General features: G+C 43.9%; 4 protein-coding genes across 4 annotated transcripts; 2 read left to right on the top strand and 2 right to left on the bottom strand.

Moving 5' to 3' along the window:
* Positions 1 to 35: 35 nt before the first annotated feature.
* On the bottom strand, positions 36 to 901 carry IWZ02DRAFT_437867 (uncharacterized protein; the record flags this gene model as incomplete). The annotated part of the gene is made up of 3 exons (XM_066766669.1): positions 36 to 365; positions 424 to 792; positions 821 to 901. 3 exons carry the CDS (start codon positions 899 to 901, stop codon positions 36 to 38), a joined length of 780 nt encoding a protein of 259 aa, XP_066617518.1.
* Positions 902 to 1,420: 519 nt separating this feature from the next.
* On the top strand, positions 1,421 to 2,083 carry IWZ02DRAFT_437866 (uncharacterized protein; the record flags this gene model as incomplete). The annotated part of the gene is made up of 3 exons (XM_066766668.1): positions 1,421 to 1,439; positions 1,502 to 1,548; positions 1,574 to 2,083. The coding sequence occupies 3 exons, from the start codon at positions 1,421 to 1,423 to the stop codon at positions 2,081 to 2,083; spliced, it is 576 nt and encodes a 191-aa protein (XP_066617517.1).
* Positions 2,084 to 3,106: 1,023 nt separating this feature from the next.
* IWZ02DRAFT_495303 (uncharacterized protein) lies at positions 3,107 to 4,597 on the top strand (the record flags this gene model as incomplete). The annotated part of the gene is made up of 2 exons (XM_066770126.1): positions 3,107 to 3,160; positions 3,212 to 4,597. 2 exons carry the CDS (start codon positions 3,107 to 3,109, stop codon positions 4,595 to 4,597), a joined length of 1,440 nt encoding a protein of 479 aa, XP_066617516.1.
* A 1,928-nt stretch (positions 4,598 to 6,525) lies between these two features.
* On the bottom strand, positions 6,526 to 9,305 carry IWZ02DRAFT_495302 (uncharacterized protein; the record flags this gene model as incomplete). Its single annotated transcript, XM_066770125.1, has 2 exons — positions 6,526 to 8,688; positions 8,751 to 9,305. 2 exons carry the CDS (start codon positions 9,303 to 9,305, stop codon positions 6,526 to 6,528), a joined length of 2,718 nt encoding a protein of 905 aa, XP_066617515.1.
* Between the last annotated feature and the right edge of the window lie 8,785 nt (positions 9,306 to 18,090).

Here is an 18,090-nt window from a genome sequence, read left to right as displayed (position 1 = left end):
TTTCCCAACACAGACCGTGACGCTTTCCGACTACCTTACTGACCCGAAAACTTCTTCTTCAAAATCTTCCGATCGGTCTTGCACAACTGCCACGTGCAGTAGTTCTGCAACATGAGCCTCGTAGTCTTGACATGCTCGCTGACCAACTCCTCGTGGGTTTTCCTCAGCTGTGCCAAGCGCCTGTCTTCATCACCGTCCATCTTGAGCGCCTGCTCCCTGAAGTCGGAGAAGAGATTGCCGTGACGTTCCACTATGGAATCGAGCATCTGCTTGGCCGCTTCGTACTCTGCCTTGCTACGCTGCTCGTTCTCCAAGACATCGCTGTACTTGTATTCCGGGACCATTCGGCACAGTGAGGGAAACGCCTTTTGTCGCCTTTGTCAGTCGAAACGCGAGATTGGTGCAGCTGCTGGCCCAACTCACCTTTTCGAGATTTTCCAGTGACATGTCATTGTAGTCCCAGTTGTCTTGAGCCCAGACGCGTTTTGCCCGAACATCCCAGGTGCCGTTTCGAATGACGCCGTTTTCCTCGAGAGCTTTGAGCAGGTCCTCCTTGATGAACTCGAGAATCAAGTTCTGCAGCTCGATGGTCTTTTCATCCGACAGGTAGCCCTCGGTGCCGGAGCGGATGTTGAACAGATCGAAGAGCTCCTCGCAGTCTTCTCGCTGAAATTTGCTGTTGAAGGAGACGTGCGCCATCCAGCGGAGAATCTCGGCAATGACAAACGAACGCGAGTACCAGAAGACTTCTGGAGTTGGCTGGCCATCGCAAATGGAGGCGCCCAAAAACGTCTGCAATGGTCCGTCAGCGTTCATGTACTGCCTGCCTGCTCTTCGGTTGACTTGCCGTTCCTTTGCATTCTTCGGCAATTTTCTTTCGATTTTCCGGCTGACTGGGCATCGTGATCAGGACGAGGGAAAGATGGTGATGGGCCGAAATGATGGTGTACAAGTCGGTCTGGTCTATAAGTACAAACCAAATGCTGCCGCGCCAAAATCTTCATCCGCAGGGTCCATCTGCGTCTGCATCAAGCATCGGCCCATGGGTTCTGCAAGAGAATTGACCACGTACAACTGTGCCAAGTGCAATGTGGTCGCGCCGATGCATCCAAAGCCTCCGAAAGGAAAAGGATCGGCTCAGACTCAGGCACAGGAAGACGTCAGGGTCGCGTTCGCCCTTCGACCCTGGCACTGAATGGCGGGTGCCTGCAGGTGGACAGCTCATTGACAAGGTCGCCCGTTTCTCTGCACAACTTGAGCAGTTTTTTCCTCCACCCTCGTCGTTATGGCACCGACCGGGTTAAGAAATGGACGAAACCGACCGTCGAGTTGTGAGAAAGATTCTTTTGGCAATAATCGCTCTGCTATCCACGAAGAATTGAAATGCAACCGCCCCCTTTTCTGCCGCTGATGTCTCATCATGCTGCAGCTCGCCGTCGGTCAGCCATGAAGTCGACCCTCCTCTGTCACACTTCATTTCCCCAACCACTTTTCCATCCAGATCGACCACCTCGTCCCGAACCTCGTCCCAAATGCCTGCAAACACCGGTACGTATACGTTTCCCTCTGACAGGGAATCATTACCAGTGGCGAAGTTGACAAACGCCCGGGGCCAGGCCAGAATCGCGCCTTCACGAGCCAGCAACAGCGCACCCTGATCCAGGCCCATGAACTGGTTGCCATCTACTATGCTCGTCGTCCAGAGAACCTCAGCACGCTAGACAGCGGCAACAACATCCCCCACATCAGAAGGAGCCTCGCTCTCCTCGATCCCAACGCCATCTTCCGAAGCGAAAACTACGACAAACGGTCTCCGGAAGCCCTCAATCTGCGCCATCACTCGCAGCGTGCGTCCGAGGTGCGCCGTGCGCTGGAATTGATGGAACCCGCGATGGACAATGCCGGCTTGGAACTTGGAGGCGCGGATACTGGGGCCGGTGGCGACTTGGAATGTTTCGCTTTGGTCGTTTTCTGCGTCCTTGCGTTCCTGCTTGTCGCGTGGCTCTGTAATCTCAAGGTTGCCGCCCGTGAGCAAGAACAGGAGGATAGGTACCGCCAGATGAGGTATGGAGGGTGGGGTTAGACATGGATTCGGAGTTGGAGGGCGATGTCGGAGGGCTCAGCCATGCGAAGGAATTGAATTGAATTTGTGCCATTTGGTGTTGGAAAGAGCGGTACGTCTCCTCCAAGTGGAAAATCATGGTGAAGGGCCTCCCCATAACAGCTGAATGCTGAAATCCTCACGTTCCTGCGACAGTGTTAAAAGTGCCACACAAAAGGAAAAGAATTAAGGCAGAGATTGGAGTCACGTTGCGCCTACCTGCGAGTTTTCATGCACAATTCATTGACCAATTTTCCAAATTGAGGTGCGCATTGCAGTCCTCACACCAAACCGTGTCTCGCTCAGATGGTCAGCAGCCAGACTTCCCAGTCTCTCCCTCAAGGCGCATGCCTGACCAAACGCTCAGACACGGAAACGCCCCTGCAGGAAAAACACACCACGGGCGGGTGTTTCAGGAAGTCATGTCCATGGGCGCTCCCGCTGTGGTGTTGACAAACGAGGGCGACACGAGCGCCGAGAGCGGCTTGGACAAACAAGATGATGTCTGAACATGGCCTTCACGCAAAACACGCGAATGACCATCGAAATGTTGCGGTTGGGTATGTCTTGTTAGGACGGCATCATGAGATTGCGGCCTGGGGAGAGAAACAAGCTTGTGAAGCCGTCTGGAGTGTCGGCTGGACCAATACTGCACAAGCCGTCGACTCTCTATGCCGGAACATGGCCTCCCCAAATGCTGCTGCTGCCGCCGACTGCTGAGACGGCGGATCCCAGGACAGATGATTTCAGGGAGGGAGCCTCAGCTTTGCAAAACACAGCGCAATGATCTGAAGATCATGACCCCCTTTTCGTCGCAATTGCCGTCATTTGTTCCACTCTCTTGCCCTTCGAATCATTCGCTGCAATGTCACGTTTTACCCTGGCGGACATGTATAATACCGCAGCAAGCTGTCTTCAGGGCGTCAGGTCAGTCATCTCTCCTTTCTTTCATAAATCCAAAATCTTGCACTCTTCTATCCCTCGATCGCAGCGTCGAAACGCACCATGTCGTCTTCGCCAGGACATTCAACTCCTAGAAGAAAGCGGACGGGGAGGGCGGTACGCTTTCCCAGAACTTGTCTTGTCTCGTCTTCTCTGACCTTTATTCAGTGTGACCACTGTTATCTGCAGCAAAAACGCTGCGACAATGACCCGGACCGACGAGACGCGCCCTGCTCCAGATGCCGCCAGCATGGCATCGAATGCAGCTACAACCGCGTTGCCAAAGCCCTTGGCAGACCCAGTACGCAGCATCGTCGCGATCTTTCGACGCAATCGCCGATTCCTGTCAGCCGCGCAGGCCATCGTCGAGCCGGCGTCTGGAAAGAACGTCGTCCTACACCAAGGACTGTGCTCCGCCGCAGCTTGAGAATCGGCAATGCTTCTTCAACGACGGGCTTTCCCCCCATTGATACTCGTGCAAGTGGTGCCATCGATGGTCAAGCGCTTTATGAACCAACGACCCCGCGCCTCGCCTTGACGTACGACAACAGCATTAGTGCAACGCCTTCTCAGACCCCCAGTACTCGTGTTAGTGCGAGTCGAGCCGGCAGCGCCGATCAAGAACAGTTTGCTTCGAAAACCCCGCGCCGCATCCTGAAGAACTCGCGCGATGCTTCCCCGACCATTCCTCCCATCCGCGTCGCCGCCTGCACAACAAGCGCCCTTCGTCCCACTGCTGCCAAGGTGCCTGCCCAAAGAACATTGGACGGGTGGTTGAAAAAGACTCGACGTGAAGATAATCCCGACATCCATGGAGCCCTGGAAAGGAAGAAAGCCGCCGCCGCCGGAACTGCCAGTGAGAAAAATGTGGACGTGGACGTGATGGATCCAGAATCGTCAAGTCCCTCTTCCGGCAGTCACTCCAACGAGAGCAGCCACACAGTCCTCGTTGACGAGCTCACCCGAGCCTCCTTCTCCAGCAGCCACGGGATGGGATTCATCAGCGACGCAGCGACCTCTTCATTCAACGCCGCAGAGTCAATTCCTGGTCGTCAATCCAACACCCCTAGCCGGACGCTGAACAACGAACCCCTCCAAGTCCACTCATTCAGCAGTCACAGCACGCCAACCATCGAAAACGATTTCGCAGCAGATGCTTCAGCAGCAATGTCCTCATTCGACGCTGCCGCCGATCCAGAAGAGACCCGCGCATTCGAGCTCCTCACCAACCTACAGGCATCCGGCTGCATCGATTGGGATCGGTTCCACTTCATGAACGGTTTGCCGCCCTTCTGCTCCCTCTTCCCCTCCCCGCCGTCTCTTGTTAGTCTTGAAGAACACGGCCCAGCCGGGGTCCAGCAGCAGCAGCGGCAGCACAACATATACGGCGGAGGCGAAGCAAATGTGCTTGTGGTTGATGCGGCGCTTAGAGGAGGAGGGGGACAAGAACGAGGAGAGTTGGAATGTGATGATGATCTCGACATGTACGTGGACGCTTGGAGGCAGCATGTCGATGCCAGCGGCGGCGGCGGTGGTGATGAGGAAATGATGTGATCGGAAAATCGATTCGTTGAGTAGTGTTTGTCTTTCTTCATTGCTCAGTGTTGTGTTGAGTGGTTTGGCGTCGACTACTGGATATGTTTTTCCGCCGGGGGAGATACAGGTTTGCTGCCGGTCATCTTGCTTTCCTACCACTCCACCGTTCGTGCCTTTAATAGCTTACATTTCATCACTCCCAAAAATTCTTAATCATTTTTACCAATGCGGCGTGCTATACCTTATGGAAACGAGCACAGTGCCCTTGAGGCTGCACAGACAGACAGGCGGACAATCAAGGCAGGCCGCCATTTTGGCGCCTTCTTCTATCACTGGCAGATGTTCGTACCGATCTGATTATGCAGTGGATGCGTGCGACTTGTATTTTGCGCACCGCGCGCATGGCAAGACAGGGCAGGGCGGAGGCGCGGGCGATCTCATCAAGGTTAGACAGATACGAGACGAAAATTGCGTTCCAAAAAGCCTTGAGCTCGGGCGTGCGTGGTGACGTAGTCCATCAAGTTCATGCGTAATTTAGTGAAACTCATTGGTGCATGTGTGCATGCACTCCGGGTGTCAATCTCACGGTGGCCTGGCTCGATATCCACCATGCTGACCGCCACCGCCACCACAGGAGATTGAGGTGACCGCATGAAGGCAGCACCCGCCCCGCGAAAGAGCCAAGGGCATTGGTTGGAATTGGCGCCTTGGCTTTGAGAAGACAGAGAGCGCGCGTAGCGCATGGGACTGCGGTACCCGGTGCTTTGTGGAGGAGCATGATCCATTCCACAGTACACCACCATCTCCCCAGCTCTCAGGGGCCAGCATCGCTCGTCCTCACGAAGAAAAGCGCCTCTCACTTTCGCGCATCCATCACTCTGCCGCCACCCGACGAAGCCATCGACAATCTGATGACACATCCCCCCAACACCAAAACGCTGCTTCTTCAGCGTCGCTGGCTGCCCAAGCTGGCTGTCCAAGCAGGCGTCGCGAGTCCGGCTACTCGTTTCGCAAGGAGTACTCCCATCAATTGGAAGCGTTGGGTGTCGTCTCCTCAGTCCGGCCGGGTATTCGAGCCAGTCCAGTCAACTCAGTCAGTCTACAACAAAGTCTTCGCTGGCTGGTTGGTCGGTTGACTGGCTAGCTGACAGTGGTGCGGGACTCAAAATTTGGTCGGAAACGCCACGAGCGAGCGTTCGAGCGAATAGCATCGGGGGATGGGGGAGGTGCGGGGTCCGCGACGGGCGACTCTTGGGTCTGCCTGTCGCGCCAGCCGGGTGAGAACGTGCAAAGAGTGAGGGAGTCGCGATTGAGGGGGCGCGAGCGAGATTCCGGACGGTCGGATAGACGAATGGACGGGCGGACAATGTGGGCAGGGAGGCGGGCAGGCAGGCAACGAGGTTGGAGATGACCTCGAGAACTCTTCTCTTTTTCTTGTTCTTCGATGGCGGAAAGGGTGTTTATCGAGATCGCCACGGAAAGAATCATTCATGCGGGGAGGAATTACTACGATCAGTGTAGATATTCCATTTCATCTCGGCTCGACATTCGACTCGGCCGCAGCTGCTGCATTTTTCGCTCCCTCTCACTCAAAGATTGATGACAAGTGACGCTGAGAAGGGAAGCAAGGAAAAGCAAGCAAACAAGGACCAGAAGAGACGACAAGCATGCTTGCAGGAAAGTTTGGGACGTCGCTTTTTGTGCCCACAGGAACGGCAGCTTCGAGTTGCACAAAAAACCGCACAACATATACCATGTACCACGCGTTGGTACATCATGCCTGACTCCCTGTGCCAAACAGCGACGGTGTGTGGTGCAATGAAAAATCAAGCAGTCGACAAAATGTCGCAGATGGCCCCCAGGCAACGGTAGCAATGAAACGGCCAACAAAATGTGGCAGATGCCCCGAGCAACGATAAAAACGAATTCGGCAGCAAACCCGTCATTCAATCTTCCTGGCCTACGCATCGGCCAATGTCTTCCATAAGTGATTGGACGGACGTGATTTTGGTTCGCAATCGCGTAGCCGCCTGGCCGAGCTCCAATCGCATTTGCTGGACTGCTTGTTCAACTCTTTCAAGTTGACAGGCCTGTTCCCTGCGCCTGGCCTTTTCCTCGACGACTGCCTGGACCTTCTTTTCTTCCATCGCAATCGAGTCTCTGAGCTCCTTCACAACCGTAGCATCCTTGGGATTGGGCTTCACTGTGACGTCGGTCAGCTGATCCATGATGGCCTGGCGCTTTTTGACTTGGTCTTGCGCGCGCGTTTCTTTGTCATCGAGCAATTTGCTGTGCAGTTTTGCCATGGTGCAAATTTGTCCAACGACGCCACTCCCGTCAAACGCGGCGTTTTCGTGTTCCTCCATTGACTGAAGGGCCTGTTTGGCACTTCGGTACCATGCTATCAGATTGACAGCTGAGATTTCGTTCGCGTCCGGAACTAGGGGCGTCATTGCGGCGACATCAACGGCTTCTTCGGTGAGAAAAATCTGCAAAATCCGGCGCCAGACTTTGGCGTTGATGGCCTTGGGGACAGTTCTTCGTGCCAGGAGGTAGAGGCACTCCGCCAGGACAAAAACGCCGCAGTCTGCAGAGCCCTCTTGTTGAGGACTGTCACGGGCGAAAAAAGCCTTCTGACTACAAGTATGGATGCCACAAGCTCGAAGGATGGCATGACCGATGGTCGGGTAGGGCGCTCCTTGTAAGTACAAGGAGTCGAAGATCTGTATGTGCTGCGTGTCCAGATCCATACTTGGCAGAATCCAATGGCTTTGCCGGCATAAAGGGGCCACCAGCAAAAAGTCGCCTGAATCGACGCTGAAAGGTCTCGTTTGTGACCTCGACCACTTATCCCAATCGCCATCACGCGGTGGTGATATGGCTACAAATCTGCACCCCAAGTCCGCGACTCTATTCAACACCGCCCAAATCTCATTGTCCGAAATCCACTTGCCGTCCGCAAGGCGTGATACGTCTGGAAGATTCGACTTCTTGGTGTCGATGTGATCCTGGCGGGATGAAGGAGCTATCGAGGTGGGCGGCTCCGCAGGACGAAGTGGGCCGAGGGCAGACGTCTGAACAAAATCAGACTTTGCTCGTCCAAGCGCGGGCATACGATCGGGAAGCTGAGCGGTGTCGGACTTTAATCCAGTGATGGAGGCAAAAGGATTCGCAAGCGATCGAGGGCTGCGGATGCCAAGCCTTGCCCTGTCAGGAGTAGGGGAGTAACCAGGGTTCCGGGAACGTAGAAGTCTTGATCCTGCCTGAACCGCGGCTATGTTAGGGGTGGACGTAGGAGGATCAAGAGGCACAAAGCCGCTGGGTCCTGAATCGGCCCCAGACTTGACCTCTTCGGGGGTAGGCTGGCAACCAGGAAGCCGAGAACCTTGAGGTTCTGATTCCTCTTCGACCTTGTCTCCTTTAGGGGTGGACGGTCGACGGGCAAGGGGCAGAGAGCTGTTAGGTCTCGATGCAGCGCCGATTGGAGCGGAATCAGAGGGAATCGTGCGAGGGGTCGGCATCTTCGATAAGTGAGCGATTTCACTTCGCTGCGGTCGGGGTTTTGAAGGGCCTTCCGACGGCTTGGCGGTGGTGAAGGGGTTCTGGATGCGCTTCGGGAAGAGAAACGACGACGGGCTGGACGGGTCCGCAAATTCGTCGACAGTGAAGCCAACATCGTCTTCCGAGATTTCACTTCTTTCTCCGCATGAAGCGTGACGCCCAACCTCGGTCGACACGTCGCCGTCTTCCCAATGCATCCCAGGTGCGTTGTCATCGGCCATGTCCATTTCCTCTTCACCAGTCTCCGCAGAGTCGGAGCCTTGTTCTCCAACTTCTTTTCTTCCATCAGCTTGTGCACTCGTTTCGACGCTCGATTCGCGCTGGAAGAGTCGGTCAATTTCGTTGCCTACGCGATGCTCAATATCCTTGATTATGTGTATTTGCTGAGCCCGTCGGCGTTTGGCTGAGGACGGGGAATACGCGGGTGAAATTTTCTCGAGGTCCCTCTTGCCTTTTGAAGGGGGCGTGGCGGCGGGCGTAGGGTCGGTTGTGACGGTCGCCATTGACGGAGGTGAGGCTGGTTCGATTTGCGCGGGAGAGTGTGTTGGCTTTGAGGGCAAAGTAGCTTGGTTAGCATGGTGCACAGGATGAGGTTGAAGGACAGGCTCACAGACGTAGCCTTGGCTCTCTCAGTCGCCTCCAGGGCAGCTCTGGCTTTCTTAACGTCCAACGGCCGGATGGACGCCTGTTTCTTGACTCCCTGCCTTGCAACACCTCCCGCGCGCCGAGTTTCGCGAACTTTGTTGATGGCCTCGACACAGACGTCGAAGGGTATAGTCGGTTTGCGATATGCGAGGTCCTGGAGTAGATCCACTGTTCGCCGCGAGAAGACAAATTCAAACCCCCAGAGATTGTTCAGCTGCGAAAGCGAAGCATTCCACGGCGACCTTTCGATCGCTGCAATCTTGGTAGCGTTCTTGCCAAAACGGGCCTCGGCCGTTGCGACCAAAGTGCGGTGGCTGTCACCAAGGTCACACCACAGGGTCTTCCACTTCAGGCCATGGTGACGCTGCAAGATGGCTGCAAAGGCGTTGAGCGCATGAACACTCGGTTCTCTGTCTTCAGGGAACTCGAGCTCAAAGTTGCGGAGATCTTGCTTGAGGGAGCGGTCGGAGGCAGGTGGAGGGCTAGCGGAGGGAGCGGGATTGCGACGTGTCCTCACCATGAGAGCTCGGGAGCGAAGCGGGTGAGGTGGTTGGTGGTTGGTGGTGGTGGTGAAGTGCAGCGACGTGGAGAGATGGGGTTTGTGTTTCGTTTGTTGTGGGGCGGACAAAGAGGCAAGTGCGGAGGGTGCGGGCGTGAAGTCACATGATCGGGAATTCTGTGCCCACAAAATCTTGCACAAAATCTTGATTGGCTCCACAAAATCTCCCACAAAATCTCTATTGGCTGCACAAAATCCCGCACAAAATCTCTCGACCCGTCTTGATTGGCTCCACAAAATCTCCCACAAAATCTCTCGACCCGTCACCAGAGGCCTCTTCAGCTGTCTTTCTGCCTCAGTTGCTTGCGCATCTACTGCATCTACATCCACTGTGCTCATCTCGCCTGCGCTGCGAATACTTTGCAATGCGTGCAGCTCGACTTGCATGATGACCCATCAGGGATCTCCGCCCAACACCCGCCCCCAACCATTCCCATGAAACATCTCCATCAAGTGTTTGTCCCTGACGACCGAGATTCCATCTAGTCTTGACAGAATTTGCCTAATGTTCAATTCTCCCCGGGTCCAGAGCGAGCAGAACCTCCACGAATCTCAGCAACCTCATCAACTCTTTCTCATCGCCGTCGCAAACAATCCGGGATGCGTGAAAGAAAAGGCCGAGAAGCTGCAGAGCGCCACCTTGTCCTCATTGACGGTAATCTTTTCTAGCTTCTCCTAGAAAACGTGACGCCAAAGCGACCAGCCGTGATTGTACTGCACGCCGTGAGTCTGTCTTGCCGTGAAGAGAGGCCGCTGCATTTCTCATTCCCGCGAAACAAAATTGTTTGGGAAAGCCGCCTCGAGCCCGCAGTTGTGACTCCCCCGACCGACGGCTTCTGTCTCGTCACTGACCGCGATCATGACCTTTTGCCGACCTTCGTTCTTGCGCTGCAGAATTTGTCAGGGCGGCATCGCTCAAGCATGCGGTCGGTCCTGCTTGCGCACTGCATCTTCGAGCAAACTGGGTGGGTGCAGCGAAGAGAGAAAGTCGTCGCTGCCGCCGTTGTTTCCGCCTCTGTACACATACATTTCGCCCTCCTCCTCCGCCATATCTCCGTACACCACTCCATCGTCAAAGGCAATCAAGACACCAGCTCCTCCTCTTTTGACTAGAACCACGCCCTTCTCGTCCTCCAACCAAGCAGAAGACGAAACCTGTGCTCTGCAGGCCGAGGGCAAGGTTGTCGATCAAAGAATCATGACAACAGGCCCGCGATTCGCTGCGGAGCAAGTCTAAAGCAAATCGACGAAAATATTGCAACGCTTTGTTGGGGACTGTACGCAGTCTACAAAAAGAAACACGAGACCAAGGTCGCCGCCCCTAAAGAGTCCTACGAAGCCAAGGCTGACATAACTACATCTTCTCGTCGCCGGCCTAGAAAACTACGACGCAAACTCTGGTTTCGATTCCTCTCCCTCTTTAATTCTTCCCAATTAAAGGGCACACCGATGACTGCATCGCTGTGGTTATAACTTAAGAGCTGCCATTCATAACGACATCTACGTCGTAGGAGTTGTCATTCGCGACTATAGCTATAAACTAAATGATATTTCCCCGTTATACCCTTCGTTTACTTCCCCTATAGTGAGATTCTATCATCTAAGCTCGTCTTTTACCTAGTAAGTTACTCCTACGCTACTTAGTACTAAATCGGAAATCTCCTTTCTAAAAATCTCGCCGTAATAAGTTGCCTTCTTATACTAAGAGAAGTAGATACTATTAACCTCTTAATTAAATTTACTTAGTAATTAGAATACTTAAGTAACATCTACTAATATCGCTAGGAATTTCTTCTATATAGAGCTAATCCTTATCTAAAGAGGAATAATAATCTATATAAGTATTTATAGTATTATAGGTTACTATAAAAGCTTACGCTATCTATAAATACCTATAAATTTTAGCCTATCTTTATTCCTTTCTATATAATAGATACTATTTTCTAAAGATATAAACTATACTAGCTAATACCTAGTAAAGCGCCTCTTTAGAAATCTAGGCTTAGGCTTAGAATCTACCTACTTTCTTACCTAGTATAGTATTAGTATAGCCTTCTCTAACTATAATAATATCCCTAGCTTATCTATAATAGAATTTCTAAGGATAGCTAGTAGCCTTAAGGCCCTATTAAAGTACTACCTATTATAGCTAGATTACTTTACTCTACTACTAAAATATTTAGACTATAGACTCTAGTCTAATACTCTATAGCTATATATAGCTATAATTAGACATCCTTAACTTACTTAGAGTAATAGCTAGTAATATTAAGTTACCTAGCATAAAATAACTACCTACTTTATTAATCTAGACCTTTAGAAATAGTTACTATACTAACCTACCTACCTATATATATATATATATAGCTAAGGTTTAGGAGCTACTAGATTATTAATACCTATAGCTTATTTATTATTATAGTTTATAGGCTATTCTAGCCTAATCTAGTCTTAAGTATTACCTAGCCTACTTATATCTTAAACTTCCCTTCTATATAGAGCTTATATTATTCTACTAGTATAATATACTCTTTCTTATATAGTGCCTCTATTACCTAGTACCTATATAGCTATATTAGTATTATAATCCTTCTACTCTATACTAGGAAATAAGACTCTACTACTAACTAGCTTAAGTTTCTCTTTAGAACTAGTCTCCCTCCCCCCCCCTTCTCTTCTAGAACTATCTATAGAGCTACCTATTTCTAAGTCTAACTTATTAAATAAGTATAGCTTAGAGTCTTTACTTTTAGCCTTCTAAGTATATTAGATTTAACTAGTAATCTTTTCTATTAATAGCCTTAGACTAGCCTTCTAAGCTACCTATTTCTAAGTCTAATTTTCTAAATAAGCGTAGTATATATTACTTAGCTTAAGTATTCTAAGTATATTTAAATTTAAATAGTAAGCCTTTACCTAAGATAAATTTTATTATCTCTACTAGCTATAGTTAATCTAAAAGACTAAATAAATATCGTTATATTAAGAAGTATCTTAGAAAATATATAGGATATAGTTAATAGTATTATACTTTTAATTAGTATATCTTATATTACTTACCTTTTTCTTTTTCTTTTTTTTTCTTTTTTCTTCTAGTAAGTATAGTATAGCTATAGGCATCTTTATTAATAATAGTAATAGAGCTAATAAAGAGTTAAAGAGTTAAAGTATAAGATATAGTTAGTAGGTAAGAGATATAACTAAGTAGTAGATAGTAGCTAATTTAGTAATTTAGTAGTATAAATATTTAAGATTAGGTAGAACCTAGCTTAGTATTATAGAACCTATATAACTTAAAATTAGGCGTAGCCCTCTATAATAGATTTTTAAAATTTAAATATATATATAGTATATCTAAAGCTAGCATCCTATTTTAGAGAGGATCTATACTAATTAAAGTTAACTATAGAATATAGAAGGTATTTATTATTAAAAATTATTTCTATCTAGCTTATTTATATTCTTCCTTCTAGTAGTCTTATAATAGATTTAATTTTAACTTTCTACCCTAGCTTAACTATAACTACTTTAGTAGTAACCTTTTCTACTAGAACTAGCTACTTTCTTACTATTATTAATCTACCTTTTAGAGTAACTTATCTAGATTAATTAGTCTCTCTAGCCCTATCTTATCTCTATATAGCTATTTACCTCTATAAAATAATAGTTTTAGACTTAACTATATTAATACTAATAATAAGACTAAGGTTAGTTAGTATAGAACTTATATCTAAATATCTAGTTAAATAGGCCTATAGTTTATTTATAGTAGGGAGCCTAACTAATAAAAACCTTCTATACTATACTAAAACTAATACTAATACTTACTTAACTTAATTTAACTTAGTTAGAAGATTTAACTTACCTTATAGTATATAGTCTAACTAAGCCTAAGATAATATAGAATTACTATATTATTAGTAATTAGGTTTCTAAATATAGTATATTAAAGTAAAAGAATATATTACTAGGTCTAATAATAGTAACCCTTAGGTTAGAGAAGAGTAGAAGAGTAGTAGTACTATTATTATTATCTCTATTTTACTCTATTCTTTTATTCTTATCTATCTTAATATATACTACCTTAGGACCCTATATAGCCCTATCTAGTAGAAGAACTAATAGGGGATAGGAGGCCTATATATCTTATATTAGATAGTTAATAATAAGTAATATTATAGGTAATTAGTTAGGTACCTAGTTATTTTAACGCTTTACGTATCTATTCTTATTAGAATAAGATATAGAATTAACTAGTTTCTTTAAGGATAATACTATTAGTCTTAGTAGTACTTTCTAATTATAGATAAGTAGGTACGTCTATATATATAATTAGTTATATAATAAGGGGAAGATATTATCTTTTCTTCTCTATAACTATCTACTTATATAACTATTTTATATAACTAGAATTAGGTAATTATAAACATGCTTAATAGCTTACTACTAATATTACTACTACTATACCTTATAAGATATTAAAGATATTATATTAAGTATATATAGTAGAGTTATCTTAGTATAATTTACTCTCCTAGAATAGAATAATTCTAAAGCCTAAGAGATATAAGAACGCTATAAAATAAAGTTATAGTCTAGCTAAAATAGGAAATACCTTAGTATTACTAAGGAAGAGCCCCTCTAGGCCCCTTAATTATCTCTTATAAGGTCTATAAAGCTAATCTTACCTATACCCTTATCCTCTTATTTAATACCCTTAAAATAGCTAACTACTACCTAGTATCTAGTCTAGGTATAGGGCTAATAGGTAAGAATATAGCTTATATAGGCTTTCTTAAGAAGAAGTATCTTATTATTAGAATTTAAGAGATTACTATAGTTAATCTTATCTAGATAGTTATTATAGTATAGTCCCTCCTAAATAGGATTAAAAACTAATAAGGCGAATAGATATAAGATAATAAGATTATTAAATAAGCTAGCTTAGTAGATACTACTTCTAAGAACTTATATATAGTTTAGTTTCTTATTATAGTAAATAGACTTATATAGGATAAAGGCTAAGTTAAAAGTATAGCTAGCCTTATAGTTAAGTTTAATAAAGGTAGAGAGAACTAAGGAGAGGACGTTATATATCTACTTTAATTATATAGGACCCTAATAGGTACTATATAGCTAGATATAGTATTTTCTAGTAATAGAAGTAAAGGTAGCCTAAATAGCTACTCTATAGTTAAGTATCTAGTACTTAAGAGGTCTAAAGATAAGGTTATTAAGGTTATTAAAGAGGCTATTACTCTAGTAAGAGGATATTATTAGTTTAAAGGGAAGAGAGGAAATAAGTAAGAATAGTCTTAATAATTAGGAGATAATATATTTAATAAGAGGGTTATTAAAATATTAGTTATAGGGTAACGTATTAGCCTTATTAGGTTTAGTATTATTTCTATATAATAGGATAATCTAATATATTATAAGTAGTAGACTACTACTCCTAAAACTTTATTCTAGCTAGAGTAAGTCTAGTCTAATAGATAAAGGCTTTATAGACTACTCTATTAAGCTACTTAGTAAGGCTATTAGTAGGTATCTCTTTAGTTAGATACTATTAAAACTAAATAGAGCTATCCTAGTATACTTAGTATAGCTAATATTAGTAGATATCTACGTATTAAAGAGATATTTTTAGTTTAGAAAGATCTTTAGTAATAATCCTTAGTATCTATTAGTTATTATATAAAAGGATTAGTAGTAAATCTAAATATAAGTAGAGATTCTTAAAGAACTACTCCTACTAAACTATCTCTATTCTAGTATAAGAGAGAGATAATAGCTTAGCTTTAGTAGTAGCCTTTATAATAGTAGTTTAGCGTATAGCCTTCTAGTCTACTAGGCTACTAAATAGTATAAAGATCTATCCTTCTAACGACTTATAAGTAGCTATATTATTACTAAATAATGCGTCTAAAGTATTAGGAGATTAAGATATAGATATATAAGTTAACTCCTTTCTTATAGTAATAATTAGTCGTAGTAAGCTAGTCTTATAATAGTAGGACTAAAGTACTAATCTAAGTAAGTATATATAGAGAATTAGTACTTTAAGCCTAACGCTTTAACTATAGATCTATCTAAGGATATAAATAGTTAGAAACTATAGTAATACCCCCCCCTTTACGCTATTAAATATAACGCTAATCTACTATATAAAAAGGAAATAGTAAGGAAAGGGTAGGAGCTAAGGTAGCTACTAGGGTTACTATAGTAGCTTACTTATTAGTAAAGCTATAAGAGATAAGATAGGCCTAGAACTCCTTATTACTAGGGTACTTATAGAGGATATAGTCTAGGTTAGGGAGGTTTCTAATATAGATAAAGATTAGGTAGTAGAACTACTTAATAGGGAGGATAAGACCCTAGCTAGACTTATACTTATTAGGTAGCTAGCTAAATAGTAGGATGTTAGTACTAGTAGAGTAGGTAAGGAACTAGGTCTTATAGTTAGGTAGACTACTAGGATAGTTAAGAATAAGGCTACCTATAGCCTTAATTATATTACTAAGGGAGAGAGATAGAAAGAGGTAGGCGTTAGAGTAGTAAATAATAAATATATTATACTCTAGCTTATTACCGCGGATCTACTATAAGTAGATATTATAGTTAGTAATATAGCTAGATAATAGGTAGCCCTACTAGACTATAAAGCGCTTATTAATACTAAGGTAAGAGAATAGGAGTAGGGTATAGATTAAATAGTACTAGCCTTAGGGTAGCTTAGTAATACTAATAGTAATAAGTATATATAGCTTAGTAGGTAAGATCTAGTATATATTATAACTAGGTATAGGTAGGGCGTTATAAGGGGTAAGACTAATAATAACCTTATCTATAATAATCTAATACTAGATAGAGCTAGAAGGAAATAGGCCTAAGTAGTTCTCCTCTTTATCCTTAGTATTACTAAAGTTAGGAAAGGGGAGGATTATACTACTAGTAGTAGTAATAATATTATAGATAGAGTTATTAAGGTCGTCCTAACTAGAGTCTAATATAATATAAAAGTAGTAACTATAGAGCTTAACGCTAAGAAGGTCTTTAATATTACTAAAGATAGAAGGGATATAGAGAGTAGTACTAAAGTAAGAGTTACTAGAGTAAGTATTAGGGTAGGTAGTAGGGTTAGCCTTATTAGAAGGGGGGGCTAGGTCTATAGGAATAATAGAAGGAGCTATAGGGTCTATAGTATTAACTAGAGAAGAGGGATTCTTAAGCTTAGTAACGCGGTTACGTAAGTTATATAAGTAGTTATTATTAGTATCTATAGTATAGTAGGATAACGAGGTTATAAGGTAGTATAGTTATAAAGATTATAGAGTTAGTAGAATAGTAAGTAGAGTATAAGTAGGGTTTAGTAGTTCTAGACCTTATAAAGAGGATCGTTATAGGTAGGCTTATATAGTTAGTATATATTACTAGTAGCCCCCTATTAGTTAGAGTACTAATCTAGCTAGTTTACTTACTTAAGCCTAGTACTATAGCGCCTAGATATAGGTAGTACTACTAGTAGCTTATTTAGATAGTACTATTACTTATTAGATATTCTACTACTAGGATCTACTATTATTTACTTATTATTTAGTAGTACTCTCTTACTTCTAACCTAAACTTATTAACTAGCTTTAAACTTATTAACGGCTACTATATCCTTAAATATAGATACTAGTTTCTATATTAGTCTTATATACCTAGTCTACTTTACTAAGAACTCTTAATAGTTTTAATACTAATACTTATCTAGTATATATTCTACCTCCTACTCGTTCTTATTATTAATAATAACTATAGGTAGCTAGTAATCTATATATACCTAGCTTAGTAAGGCGTTATTAGATGCTAGTTATAGTAGGTCTATATTAAAGATATTATAGATAGTACCTAGTATATCTAACTAGTAGGCCTTATTTAAAATAACTTATATTATAGTATACTTTACTAACTAGTAATCTAGCTTCTAAATAGAATAGTCTATAGAGATATTATAAAGACTTAACTAAACTTTATTACCTACTTTATATATAGGTAAGGCGTTATAATAGTAGTTTATCTACTACTTCTAGGCTACCTAGGATATAGTTATTACGTTTTCTACCTAAGTAGTAGCCTCTTAGATCTTTATTATAATAGTATTACCTTATACTACTAGTATTTATAGGTTAGTAACGTACTAGGAGCCTTCTAAGAGTCTTATTTATAAGGAGTTAGCGTAATAACTATATAATAAGAAGAATAGGCTAAGGCCTATAGTAGCTAACATCCTATTATTTAATATAAACTTAATAACTAGTAAGTAGTTAGCCTAGTTATTCTATACTTAGTTAACTAACGCGGCTAATATCTACTTAACCTCTATATTTACTCTCTTAGTCTAACTATCTATCTCTAGGTAGTAACCTATTAAGAGATACTACTAAATCTTTAATAGTTTATAGATATATTCCTATAAAAGACTTATAAACTATAGACTCTAGTCTAATATAATAGTATTAGGTAACCTATAGTACTAGTAGTATATTTATAGAAATAATAATACTATAGCCTTAGCTATTAGATTATAATAGGGTTCTAGGATTATACCTTTTAATAGTCTATCTATAATAACTAGTATATAGGTATTCCCCTTACTAGCTATAAGAGGGCCTATAAAATCTATAGATACCTCTTACTACTATTAATTTAGAACTAGAAGTAGTTAGAGTAGTCCTTACTTATAGTCTCTCTAGAATTT

This window comes from Phyllosticta citriasiana, assembly GCF_038021145.1.
Source record: "Phyllosticta citriasiana strain CBS 120426 chromosome Unknown IWZ02scaffold_25, whole genome shotgun sequence".
Taxonomy (NCBI): Eukaryota; Fungi; Ascomycota; class Dothideomycetes; order Botryosphaeriales; family Phyllostictaceae; genus Phyllosticta; species Phyllosticta citriasiana.
This window is presented reverse-complemented; position numbering and strand designations above follow the sequence as displayed.